Raw genomic sequence first — 12,497 nt, forward strand, 5'->3', positions numbered from 1 at the left:
CCATTCCCCGCCTCTTTCTCCTCCAAACTCAACAAACAGCTTTCTTCTCTGCCTTCTTCTCTGCCCTTCATTTCTCTCCCACAGGTCTCAGAGTCCAACAGCCTAGAAGGAGATGAGCAACACGCCAGACATGGGAGTTCCAGCCTCACCCACCTCCACCTGTCTAAAGCTAGGGCACCACCATGAATGGGTCATCCATCAAAGCCTGCCAGCGTCCACCAGAGGTCCCTCCCAGGGTCTAGCTGAGGTCAATCTCATCAAGTACCTCGTGTTTATGTCAGAACCCACTGGAAGCAAATCCAGAGCCTGTATAATGCTCCTCTTATGCCTTCAATTCAGACAATTCCAGTGACAGCTTACCTCCACTCTCAAGGTCCCTCTTAGCCTAAGAGCTGATTCTACTAAAATCCCCTTGGTGCTAAGTTCAGTGCTAACTTCTTGCTGCCCTTACTGCTTCCTGGGGACAATCTCAATGCCAACCCTATCCTCCTCCCTCCTGGTCTGCTTGATACTGACATAGTAACTGTTGGTGTCTTTTGTTTTGTCCAGTGCAGATCTCAATCTCAGCACCCACCCTGTCCCCAATTGACTCCCAGAATGAGCTGGGCCAGGCAATGAAGAGAAAAGCAAGTAGAATTACAACTCCTTTGTGATCTTGGCAATCTCAGTGAGGTTGGGGTCACCACAACTCTATAATGACTAACATTCTGCAGATGTGATGCATATAATCTTCCTGTGGTACAGGTTTATCAAAAGGTAACAACCCTAATTATTCTAAACAATTTTCAGTGTGGGAGAACTGTGAACTATTCCCTTCTCTGTGGCTACCCTTAGCATTCCAGAGTCCTCTTCTGTTCCCCATGCTGGATGTTTACCTAAGTCCCTCCTCCTGCTAATAACAAACCCTGGCAATGCAGGCATCAGTCCGCTTACCACACACCCCAGTTATTACCCGCTCCATGTTCTCCTTCCACTGGCTGGGAAAAGAAGTGTAGAAAGAGAAAGCTGAAACTGTAGGCTAAGGAAGATTTTGATGGCTTTGGCTTGCAGGCTTTTCAGGTGTGTGGCCCCCGTGCCACCCTGCGTCCTATTCTCAGTGCATCCATATATAAAACAGGGAACTTTTGTAAATTACAACAGCCATGAGCCAGTGAACCTGGTGGCCTTTCCTAAGAATCTGGATAGGAACGGGGGGTGCTTTTGTAAATTAGAACTTCTCTACTGTTTTGGTGGTTGTTATAATCATTACTCTGATGACTGTGACCCTCAGATATTGTCTCTAGTACTTTTCAAGTTTCCTTTGAAATAGGACTCTGCTCTTCCCCACCTTTTCCAGATCCTATGTTCCTATCCTAGACTCTGGTATTTCCTTAATGGTTCTGGGTATCAAAAGATAGTTTAGGGTCAAAACCAAAGTATATCCACACCTAGGTACAGGTGTTGACTCCAAGATCCTGCTGGGATTTCCATCTGCTTCTCCCTTATCCACAGCCATTCTGGCCTCAAGATCCACCACTCAGAGCCCTGAAGTCTCTCCTTTCTTAAATTCAGGACTCTCTTCATTGGGCTCCTAGATTGGGGGTAGTGGTACAGGCCTATAATCCAACACTCGAAAGGCAGAGACAGATAGATTTCTATGATCTACATAGTGATCTTCAGGCCAGTCAGGATTACATAGTAAGAACTTGTCTCAGACAAGGAAGAAAATGAACTTTCAAATCATAGCCATACATTCTGTTTCAAGCCAATGAGAACCCGCACTCAGAGCTCAGAAGGGTCTCCAATACAAATGTCATGAAGGATTCAGTTGTGGCTTCTGTCTACTGTCCCTTTCCTCTGTAACACAGAGCCCTGGAGTACTTCCTCCTCAGACGTCACAAATTCTGTCCACTCCCTGTTAATCCCTCATGGGCCCTCCTCCTCGATTGTTGGCTGTGTCTCAAGCTAGATGCATGACGGGGAGGGGGGGTTAGTAGTCTGGAGGTGAAATGAGACGGTTACATAATCAAGGCCAAAGGCCACCTTCCACCTCAGGATGTATAAAAGCTATCTACTTTGGCCATCACCATCTGTCTGTCACCCTCATTGCCACCATGCTGGCCTCAGGACTGCTCCTGGTGACTGTGCTGGCCTTCCTCATCGTCCTGGTCTTCATGTCTGTCTGGAAGCAGAGGAAATCTTCAGGGAAGCTGCCTCCAGGACCCACCCCACTGCCCTTCATCGGGAACTACCTTCAGCTGAACACAGAGCAGATGTACAACTCCCTCATGAAGGTGCCACTGGGCAGGGCGAAGGGTAGAATGGGGGCACGGAGGATGCCCCGTTTTGATAAAGGCTTTGTGGTAGGGTATTGACATTCAAGGGTGTAATTTTAGGCTGTTAGAATTGTGAAGAGTCAGCAACCAACTCCTAGGCGTGTGAGACTACATCTTGGGACGACCCATCTGACAGCTGTTAAAACTCCAGAGAAATGAATCCCAGACCTGTCATCAAGGTGTGACCTCTTTCCTCTAACGTTGCTCATCCTCCTCCATCAGATCAGTGAACGCTATGGTCCCGTGTTCACCATCTACCTGGGGCCTCGCCGAATTGTGGTACTATGTGGACAGGAAGCAGTCAAGGAGGCTCTGGTGGATCAAGCTGAGGAATTCAGTGGGCGTGGCGAACAGGCCACCTTTGACTGGCTCTTCAAAGGCTATGGTGAGGGGGACAAGATCCAGGGGAATGTGGCAGGGAACAATTGGAAGGCATCAGTTTCCCTGCCTCCTTCCTGACTCTTCCATCTGCATCGCTGCCTCCTGCTGGGTCAGTTCTAGGACCCATCGCATCCTAATCTCCCCGTCTCTCTCTGCCTGTGTCTCCTGACCCCTCCCCCACACGCGCCACCCACACCTCCTCTTGCACCTTGAGATTTCTCTATCTGAATCCTGCGCCTCTAACAGGCGTTTCCCCCACCTTAACCCATTCCTCTTAGCTTCTGTGATTATCTCTCTTCCCCTCTGCTGTTTTCTTCCACTGTCAGAGCATCACAGAAATCTGTTCCCAACCCCACTGTCCAAGCAGCAGTCTCGTTTCTTCCCAGACTTTCTTTGTCCCTCTCTGTTTATTTCCCTCTCTTCCCTACCTCAATTATAAATCTTTCACAACTGTATCCACCCCCAAATCTCCACAGTCTCCCTTCTCTAGCCTCTGACCTGTCCCTCTGTCTCTGCGCCTCTGGCATCTGTCCTCCTTCTTGCTACTGTCCTCTAACTCGCTCCTGGGGAACAGCGCACGGGTGGTCAGTAGTCAGCCACATCCCTCTTCTCTGACCGCTCCCCGCCGCTCACTCTCCTTTCCAGGCGTTGCCTTCAGCAGCGGGGAGCGCGCTAAGCAGCTGAGGCGCTTCTCCATCGCCACACTGCGGGACTTCGGTGTGGGCAAGCGTGGCATCGAGGAACGCATCCAAGAGGAGGCAGGCTTTCTCCTGGAGACATTCCGGAAGACAAATGGTAAGCAGAGCTCCGCAAGTTCCCAGGACCCACCAAGGGGAAGACACCCTTGGAAAAACGGTACCAAGATCAAGGATGGGAACTAAGCTAGGGAAGAGCGTCCTGGTCCCGCTGTCCGGTTTTGGCGGAGTTAGCGGACTCAGCCAGGCAGCCAATGCTCATTTTGAATTCTCTGATACAAAGTATCTGTTGCTATTACCCGGTGGAAGCCCTTTTTCTGGATCCAATATCTCGGTCTCGGTCCTCCTCCTTACCCACAGGTGCTCTCATTGACCCTACCTTCTACCTGAGCAGAACAGTTTCCAACGTCATTAGTTCCATCGTTTTCGGGGACCGCTTTGACTATGAGGACAAAGAGTTCCTGTCATTGCTGAGGATGATGCTGGGAAGCTTCCAGTTCACAGCTACCTCCACCGGGCAGGTAACCTGTTTCACCACCCCCACACCACAGCTGCCAGCTCACTCCAAAAACTGCCAGCCTCCTACCAGCAGGTACCTTCAAAGCAGCCCAGCAATTGCGCCTGAACCTATGTCAATACGGAGTCTCTACAGCTGAGCCTGAAATCAGAGCCAGCAGTACTCACATTACACACGGAGGGGGGTGTGGTGAGGAGAGGAGGAGAGAGGGGAAACGCTCTCTCAGCAGGGCGGACATTACCATGACAATTCATTTTACTCTCTAACCAAGGTCGCTACAGGGAGCCCTGCTGAATGCCCTAGCCCCCTTCAGTTCCCGAGTGCCTGCTGCTGCAAAATCCAGGTCACTCAAATCATGCACCATCTGCAAAATGTACAGAGCCAGTCCACTGAACTTTATAGATGAGCGTTCTTTACTCAGCCACGGAAATGCCTAAACCCCTGCATCTCTAAGCAAAATTTCTGCACAGACTGTCCCTCAAACACCCCGGTTGTGGGTCCTCCTGTACGGCTCACTCACACATCTAAGTGGGCTCCTCCGTGCAGCCATTTGAATAGCAATGCAGGTGAACGTGAGAATATCCCCCACTACTTTAAAATATCTATTTTTAATTTTTTTGGACAAGCATATATTGTGTACTGAGCCTATTCACCCCGTATCCCCACCTTCCCTTTTCTCACACGCCCTCCTCCTTTAGTCCTCTTTGTCCCCTCAGACAGTTTTCTTCTCATTCCAAGTGATGCACATATGCACATATATACATAGATATGTGCACACACGATTTAATGTATATATACCACAAATGAAAAAAAATACATGAGTTCTCTCTCTCTAAGACTGCTTAAATTTGCTTAATACAGTTATCTCCAGGTGGACCCACTTTCCTGAAAACGCCATAGCTTTGTTTTAATGGCTGAAGAATAATTCAGTTGTTTATATGGATCACACTTTCCTTCTCCATTACGCTGCTTTTGGACAGTTAGGTTGATTGCATAGTTTAGCTATTGTGACTATCCAGCACTCCCTGAATGTTGGAAAGCCTCTTAGAACTCACCAATCCAAACCCCATTAGTGTATGAACAGCTGTCCCCAGCTGAAGTCACCAATCTCCTAAGCATCTACATAGGTAACCTACCCAACCTCCTAAACATCTACATAGGTAACTCCTGCCCAACCTCCTAAGCATCTACATAGGTAACTCCTACCCAACCACCTAAACATCAACATAGGTAACTCCTACCCAACCTCCTAAACATCTGCATAGGTAACCCCTACCCAATGTCTGGATGCCTCCCACCCCAGTCTCACCTGAACACCCCAAACCTGCATGTGTTCCCAAAGCCATTTCACTTAAAACCTTGGACAATAGCCCACAGGCTTAAGCTGTAAGAATTCTGTTGCCACACAACTCCACCTGGTGCCTAAACCCCTAGACAGGTGATGTTAGCATCTCTCATCCTAAGACAGATGCCACATTTATTGGGTTTTGTCTAGTGACAGCTGCCTTGGTTTCTCATCCCTTTCCCACCATCAGCTCTACGAAATGTTCTCTTCAGTGATGAAGCACCTGCCAGGACCACAGCAACAGGCCTTTAAGGAACTGCAGGGGCTGGAGGACTTCATAACCAAGAAGGTGGAACAGAACCAGAGTACCCTGGATCCCAATTCCCCAAGGGACTTCATTGACTCCTTCCTCATCCGCATGCGGGAGGTAAACCCAGGAACAAAGTCAAGTAGGGTGAAATCAGGGACAGGGCCGAGGGAGTTGAGGACCACTCATGGGTCCCCTCGCTATAATCCTCATTCGGCATCACTGTTCCATCTGCTACCCCTTGTTCTCAGCAGAGTGTACAGGTTGAGAGAGCAACCAGTGCACAAGGCTGCCATGTTCCGGGCATTGTTTTAAAGGCTTAGTTTTATTCATGTGTTTAGTACCCACAACTCTTGAGCGAGGTTTTGTTTTGCCTCCCTTTCTACAAATGAGGAGGCTGCAGCCTGTGAATATAGGTGACCTTCTGATATCAGAGCAAGAAGGCCATGAATCCTACCTCACTGACTGACTAGGCCATGAATCCTACCTCACTGACTAGGCCATGAATCCTACCTCACTGACTAGGCCATGAATCCTACCTCACTGACTAGGGCCGGTGCTTTCAGCTAACACACCATTTGCCTTTGCCTGTCCTCATGGTCATTTACATCTGTGTGACCTGAGCTTTCTTGGGATCTTCTTCTACCTGTTCGGAACAAATATAGAGATTTTGCCATTGTTGGTTTTGAGACAACATCTTTCTATGTAGACCTGACTGGCCTGAAATTTGCTGTGTAGGCCAGGCTAGCCTCAAACCTGTGGCGGTCTGACTCTGAAGTGCAAAGGACTGAGAGGTGGAATTCCTCTAGGGAATATTAAGGATTATAATTAAGAAATAAGATCCTGTTGCCTAAAACTCATTGTCTGAAGGCTGGAGAAGTGGCTCAATGGTTATGAGCACTGACTGCTCTTCCAGATGACCTGGGTTCAATTCCCAGCACCCACATGACAGCTCACAGCTGTCTGTAACTCCAGATACAGGGGACCCAACACCAATGCATGTTAAATAAAAACTGACAACTAAATTGGTCATTAAAGATCAGACAATCTACTAAGTCCTGAATGACAGAAGAGCTCTGGATTAGGGTACTGGATCTCTTCCAAAGGTCTGGAACCTGGACAGAAGCTGGCATAGCCAGAATGCCCCTTCTCTCCTTAGGTCTGGGTCAAAGAGAAGTGAATTAGCGCAGGGAAAGGGGGTAAAACAGAAGAGTATGAAGAGCATACGAAGTGGGTCGGACTTGAATTCTTCCCTCCCTGCAGGAGAAGAAGAACCCCAATACAGAGTTCTATATGAAGAACTTAGTGCTGACGACACTGAACCTCTTCTTTGCTGGTACAGAGACTGTCAGCACCACCCTTCGCTATGGCTTTCTGTTGCTCATGAAGCACCCAGATGTGGAGGGTAAGGGTCAAAACATGCTTCTCTGATCTTCCACACTATTCCCAACCTCTCTCAAGAAACTAGACTCTCAGATAGCTACTCCCTTCTCTGCAGAGACAGAGAGAAGCTGGTGGGCACCAGCCTCTAGTTGTTGAATCAACTGGTGTGTTGCTCAACTGAACCTCAACAGACCCACTTCCCTGTCCCCAAGACCCTGCCTAAATCTTCTCACAATTCTCACATAATTCCGGTATGACCCAGTTAACATGAACCTCGTCCAACAATGCCTATGACTCGCATGTACTGAAAATGATGACAATGTCATACACTGCTTCATAGCCTCCATCCAGTTCTACACTTTTGCACTATCACCCTTAGGGTAAGGTTCTTAGACTCCTAAACACATGCCTCTTCTTCTCAGCCAAAGTCCAAGAGGAGATTGACAGGGTGATTGGCAAGAACCGGCAACCCAAATATGAGGACCGCTTGAAGATGCCCTACACAGAGGCTGTCATCCATGAGATCCAGAGATTTGGAGACATGATCCCTATGGGCCTGGCTCGCAGGGTCACCAAGGACACCAAGTTCCGGGACTTCCTTATCCCCAAGGTTCTCACTCACCCAACCTATTGTAATCTCCAGCCTTCTTCATGGCCCAGCAGACCCTCCTCCTCATTAGAAACCACCCAGCCCTCTCTCACTCTCTCAGTGACAGGCTCTCTCTGCCACCACACCCCTCCAGCCTCCTACACAGAGTCTCCTATATCTTGGGTCTCCCCCCAGAATTTCTGAACCAGAAGTTTCAACTCCATGCCTCTCAATCATCAAATCTCAAGACATAAACTCAATTCACCTACATCTCCTGTCAGAGACAGGAGTGACATGTCTGTCATGGATCCTGTTTAGGGGTACATAAATCCAATACCCTTCAGTTCTTGACTTGAGAGACATGAAGTGCATATCCTTCAACCTCCCACCACAGACCACAGACTCCATGTCAGCCATTCATCCTGTGTCCTATAACATGAGCCCCACATCTCCTGTCTCAAGGATGATGACTTCACATTCCTCAAAGCCTCCTCAACTCCCATACATTATATTTATGTCACCCCTATGGGCCAACAGGACACCCATCCAAATCTATCTTATCAATCAAACCTTCCTCCTCCACAGGGCACTGAAGTGTTTCCTATGCTGGGCTCTGTGCTGAGGGACCCCAAGTTCTTCTCCAACCCCAAAGACTTCAACCCAAATCACTTCCTGGATGACAAGGGGCAGTTTAAGAAGAGTGATGCATTTGTACCCTTTTCCATAGGTAAGAGGTCACTGTCTAGTGCAGGGCTGCTGCTCACACAAACAGAGATAACTCATCCGTATCTTTCCATCTTGTAAGATTCTCTTGGATCAAACCCTCAGCCAGTTGGCTGCAACTCTCATATTTTACAAGCCTATGCATCTGAACCCTGGAGGAGTGATGGTCAAGCTGTAGTGATAGATTAGGGGAAATGAAGTCTCAAACTAAATCAGAGGTCTCTCTCAGGTCACACAACCAGTTCTTAGAAAGATGTGGCAGCTGCCTGTGGTGGCACTCACCTTTAATCCCAGCACTCCGGAGGCAGACAGAGGCAGAGACTGGGATAGCTTAGTGATTTCAAGGGCAGCCTTGTCTACAGAGTGAGTTCTTGGACAGCCGGGGCTGTTAGACAGAGAGGCCCTGTCTCAAAATATCAAAAAGGAAAAGAAAAGAAGGAAGGGAGGGAGAAAGGAAGGAGGGAAGAAAGGAAAGATGTGGCTACATGGCAGCCATACTGGAGAGCGCCTCTGTAGGGAAGGCAACCCACATTTCTTATTATTACAGCCTGGTGAGGATCAACTCACCACAAGTACAAGGAAAACTGAGGCGCAGATACTAAAGCCTTCTTTAAAGGTCTCAGCCCTTCCTTTCACAGAGAATACAGCCAAGGATTTGCTATGAGGATGACATAAAGAACTGGCTTCACCTCCCTGTCTCCTCTCTTTAGGAAAACGGTACTGCTTCGGAGAAGGACTGGCTAGAATGGAGCTCTTTCTCTTCCTCACAAACATCCTGCAGAATTTCCGCTTCAGGTCCCCACAGGCACCCCAGGATATTGATGTGTCCCCTAGACTCGTGGGCTTTGCCACGATTCCACCAAACTACACCATGAGTTTCTTGTCCCGTTGAGCCAGCGCTGGATAAGGGTAAAGGGAAGGATGGAGACCAGGCTAGTTGGGGGTTGGGACTTAGAAAAGATCAGAGGGACAGGAGAAAGAGAGGACATGATAGACTTGCTGAAGACAGACTGCCCTTTCAAAGGTAGAGCAGGAGAAAGGGGAAATTGATACTATGTTGTGAACAGTAAAAACAATATAACAATAAAAGTAGACATTATTTATAGAATAAGTATTTTTGTCAAGTTTATGCTAGAGAGTCTTGTGATCATAACACTCACAAATGCCTGGGAAGGGGAGAGAATTCATGTCCGTTTTACTAGTGAGGCACGTTCTTGACCTTATAGTGTTTTCTTAGTCTAAGATTACTGAAGCCTCACCGATTCCAAGAGCTCAGTAATACTTGGATGAATATCTGTGTGCGTTGACCTTGGGCAGACTTTCAAATATCACCACAACACATCAGATAAAACAAGAGCTCAATCTGTTGCCACATCATCCTGCCCACCCAGAGGTATTTCAGAACTTCAGATGGGCCACCAACATGGTTTCACCATCAACTCACACACACTTTGATCTACTTTTGAAGAACTGGTTACCAGGGCATCATCACCCAAGCCTTGCTGGTTAAAGTCATTGTGTTTGATTCAGAATCCACCTGGAGAACCGGAATCAGGCCTCTTAATGAGGTCCATGGTGGAGAAAGACATTTTCAGAGGTGACCAGGAAAACTTAGGGTCAGCACACTGACATGAGTGTGTGCTGATTCATGGATGTGTGTGTAAATGTACATTGCAGGATTTCCTTGTGATGCACACGACCACATCTTCTGCCATGAGTTAGTTTCCAAAGGCCGAGTGTTTGCTTGACAATCTGTGATCAGAACCAGCAAAGAGTTTTAGAAGCTTGTGCTCCAGTGTCACTAGTATAAATCTGATGAGTGGACAGCTGAGCAATGCACAGCCTCAATGTCAGTGGATACAGCAGCTGTGCCTCTTTTCTTATTTTTAGGATGTCAGTATCAGGCAGACCCAGGAGAGAGCAGGGGTATCAGGGCATTGAGATGGCATCTTTGGGAACTGAATTGCAAGCCCTCCCTGGTGGCAAACTCCAATTCTACATGCTGCAGATGGTTCCTGGGGGACTGGTGGAGAGAGGAAGAGAGTAGGAAAAGACGGTTCAGTTGGAAAAGTGTTTGCCAAGCAATCACAATGCCTGACTTTGGATCCTCAGCACCCATCAAAAGTCAGGCCTGTGGCACATGCTTGTCACCCTAATGCTGGGAGGGAGTTGAAGACAGCCCAGTCCAACTAGATCATGAACTCTTAATTTAATCAGAGATCCTGTCTGAAAAACAACAAAACAACAAAGTAGAGAGAGACTGGAGAAGACACGCAGTGTTGTCCTCTGGGCTCTACATGAGTGCGCACACACCTGCACGCACATACAAAAGTGTATACACACAGAGGAGAGAGCGGCTAGTTCAATGTTAGCAATGAGACACACCTTTAGGGGAAACACACCTTTAGGGGAAAGGACAGTGGCTAGCAAGTCTTTGTCTGAAAGGGAGAAAGGAAAAAAACTAATAAACCCTGTAATGTTGGGAAAAATGTTACAACTCATGAAGACATGACCCAGTTTACAGAGACAAGGTGTACTGTGTCCAACCATGTTCTGCTCAATAGCAGAGAGTGCATGTCCTGCTGAAGCATGCCTGGAACATTCTTTATGATAAGCCAATTGTTAAGGTATAGAATCTTCACTTTGTTAATATTAGGGTAACCAGAGTAGCTCTGATGAACAAGGTGACATGTAGCTAGAAATCAATAGCAAAGTTAAACCACAAAAACCACAAGGATAGGAAAATTAAGAAATATGCTTGTTAATTTTTTCTTTCACTGAAGAATATAAATTATACATATTAGGGGCTGGAGACATCTTAGTGGCTGTAAGCAGAGGATGCTCTTGCAGAGGGCTTGAATTGGGTTCCCAGCGCCCATGTCCAGCAGCTCAAAGCCACCTGTATTTATAGCTCCCAGGGATCCAACATCCTCTTCTAGATAACATGGGCACTGGAGGTTTACACACATTCACACACAGAGACACACACAAATAGAAAAGATTTAAAAATAAGCCTTTTAAAGATATACACATGAATGGAGTACAACTGTTGTTTTGATTCATGTATCAATTATCCAATGGCTAAGTCACACCAACAAAAACAATGCAGACTTATATAAGAGTGGTTCAAAGAAATATCATATGGTAAATCATAAAACACCTAAATAACAGAATAAAAATAAGTATGGACAAACTTACAGAATGAGCCATAGCAGAAGGTGTAGGTAAATTCACAGAATGGCTTTTAAAGAAAGCTCAGATTCTTTTTAAAATTTCCCATGGACCAGAAAGATTCATCACACTGAGATTTTTTTCTTTTTTTAAATTTTATAAATCATTTCTTTTATTTTTGAGATTATAATATTCTAACACCATTTCCACCTTCCCTTTCCTCCCTCCAAACCCTCACAGCCACAACACCAACGAAGAAACCATAGTCCAAAAATATAAAGAGGAGATGAAAAACTTAGCAAGGTGGGGGAAAGGAGAAGCAAGGAGGTGACTCAGCAAACAAAAAGAAATTTTCCCTCCAACCTAGAAAGGGGGTGACAGGAGCTCAAAGTACCCTAGACACTACAGGCACCCAGCTGAGCACAGACTGATGGCCATACCTTCAGGAGGTAGCCATAGTTCTCATAGCCTGTAAATCTTGCATGGGAGTTTGCTCTGAAAGTGATTTTTCTTGCATAACAAGCTAGCTTTAGGGAAGAAACAAATCATTGTCTCACAGAGTGGTGTGTGTTCAGGAGCTCCCTTGAGGTCTGTCATTAAAGACTAAACTACTCTGGGAGGCAGGGATGGGTAGGGACAGGGCTTACTGACAAGTCACAATTCTGCATCCTGCAGACAGGGCTCCAAATGGTCCCAAAAGACAGTTATGAGGGAAGTGATTGGCACAAACCTGCTAAGTGTCATCATAGGCATCATTGCCTGGGGGAAGCAGTGTGGTCAATGGCTTCAGTTTCTGTGGGAAGTAACCATACTTGTCCCTAAGGTCAGGTATGAAGAGGGCCTGGGCAGGGCCACGGTTCCATTCATGGGACTCCCGAGAGTTCTGGACCAAAAAGCAGGACTTCTTTCCTCTGCTCTGAGCTGTTCTGAATCATGCCACACCCTCACTCGGTTTGTATCACCAAGGCCTCTCATTTGGGAAGTAAAGAAAGGAGAGAGTTGGGTTTTTTTGTTTTTGTTTTCCAGGGGTGGAAGGAGGAGCTCCCTTCTTATCTTCCATGACTCGTTGCAGCTAAGGGAACTTTTCTTCTTGATGGACGGACAGTAAGAGAGAAAGGAAGATTGTATATT

General features: G+C 47.0%; 1 protein-coding gene across 3 annotated transcripts; it reads left to right on the forward strand.

Moving 5' to 3' along the window:
• The first annotated feature begins 2,093 nt into the window (after positions 1-2,093).
• Positions 2,094-9,123, forward strand: LOC102000785 (cytochrome P450 2A3). Of its 3 annotated transcripts, none has more exons than XM_005371569.2 (9): positions 2,094-2,273; positions 2,538-2,700; positions 3,342-3,491; positions 3,752-3,912; positions 5,444-5,620; positions 6,764-6,905; positions 7,306-7,493; positions 8,058-8,199; positions 8,906-9,123. In XM_005371569.2, exons 1-9 carry the CDS (start codon positions 2,094-2,096, stop codon positions 9,085-9,087), a joined length of 1,485 nt encoding a protein of 494 aa, XP_005371626.1. In that variant the 3' UTR covers positions 9,088-9,123. The 3 variants fall into 3 exon arrangements, with proteins under 3 accessions (XP_005371626.1, XP_005371627.1, XP_005371628.1); XM_005371570.1 differs by having other exon boundaries at positions 6,767-6,905; XM_005371571.1 differs by lacking the exon at positions 2,538-2,700 and having other exon boundaries at positions 2,094-2,283.
• The last annotated feature ends 3,374 nt before the right edge of the window (positions 9,124-12,497 follow it).

This window comes from Microtus ochrogaster, unplaced genomic scaffold (assembly GCF_000317375.1).
Source record: "Microtus ochrogaster isolate Prairie Vole_2 unplaced genomic scaffold, MicOch1.0 UNK115, whole genome shotgun sequence".
NCBI classification, from domain to species: domain Eukaryota; kingdom Metazoa; phylum Chordata; class Mammalia; order Rodentia; family Cricetidae; genus Microtus; species Microtus ochrogaster.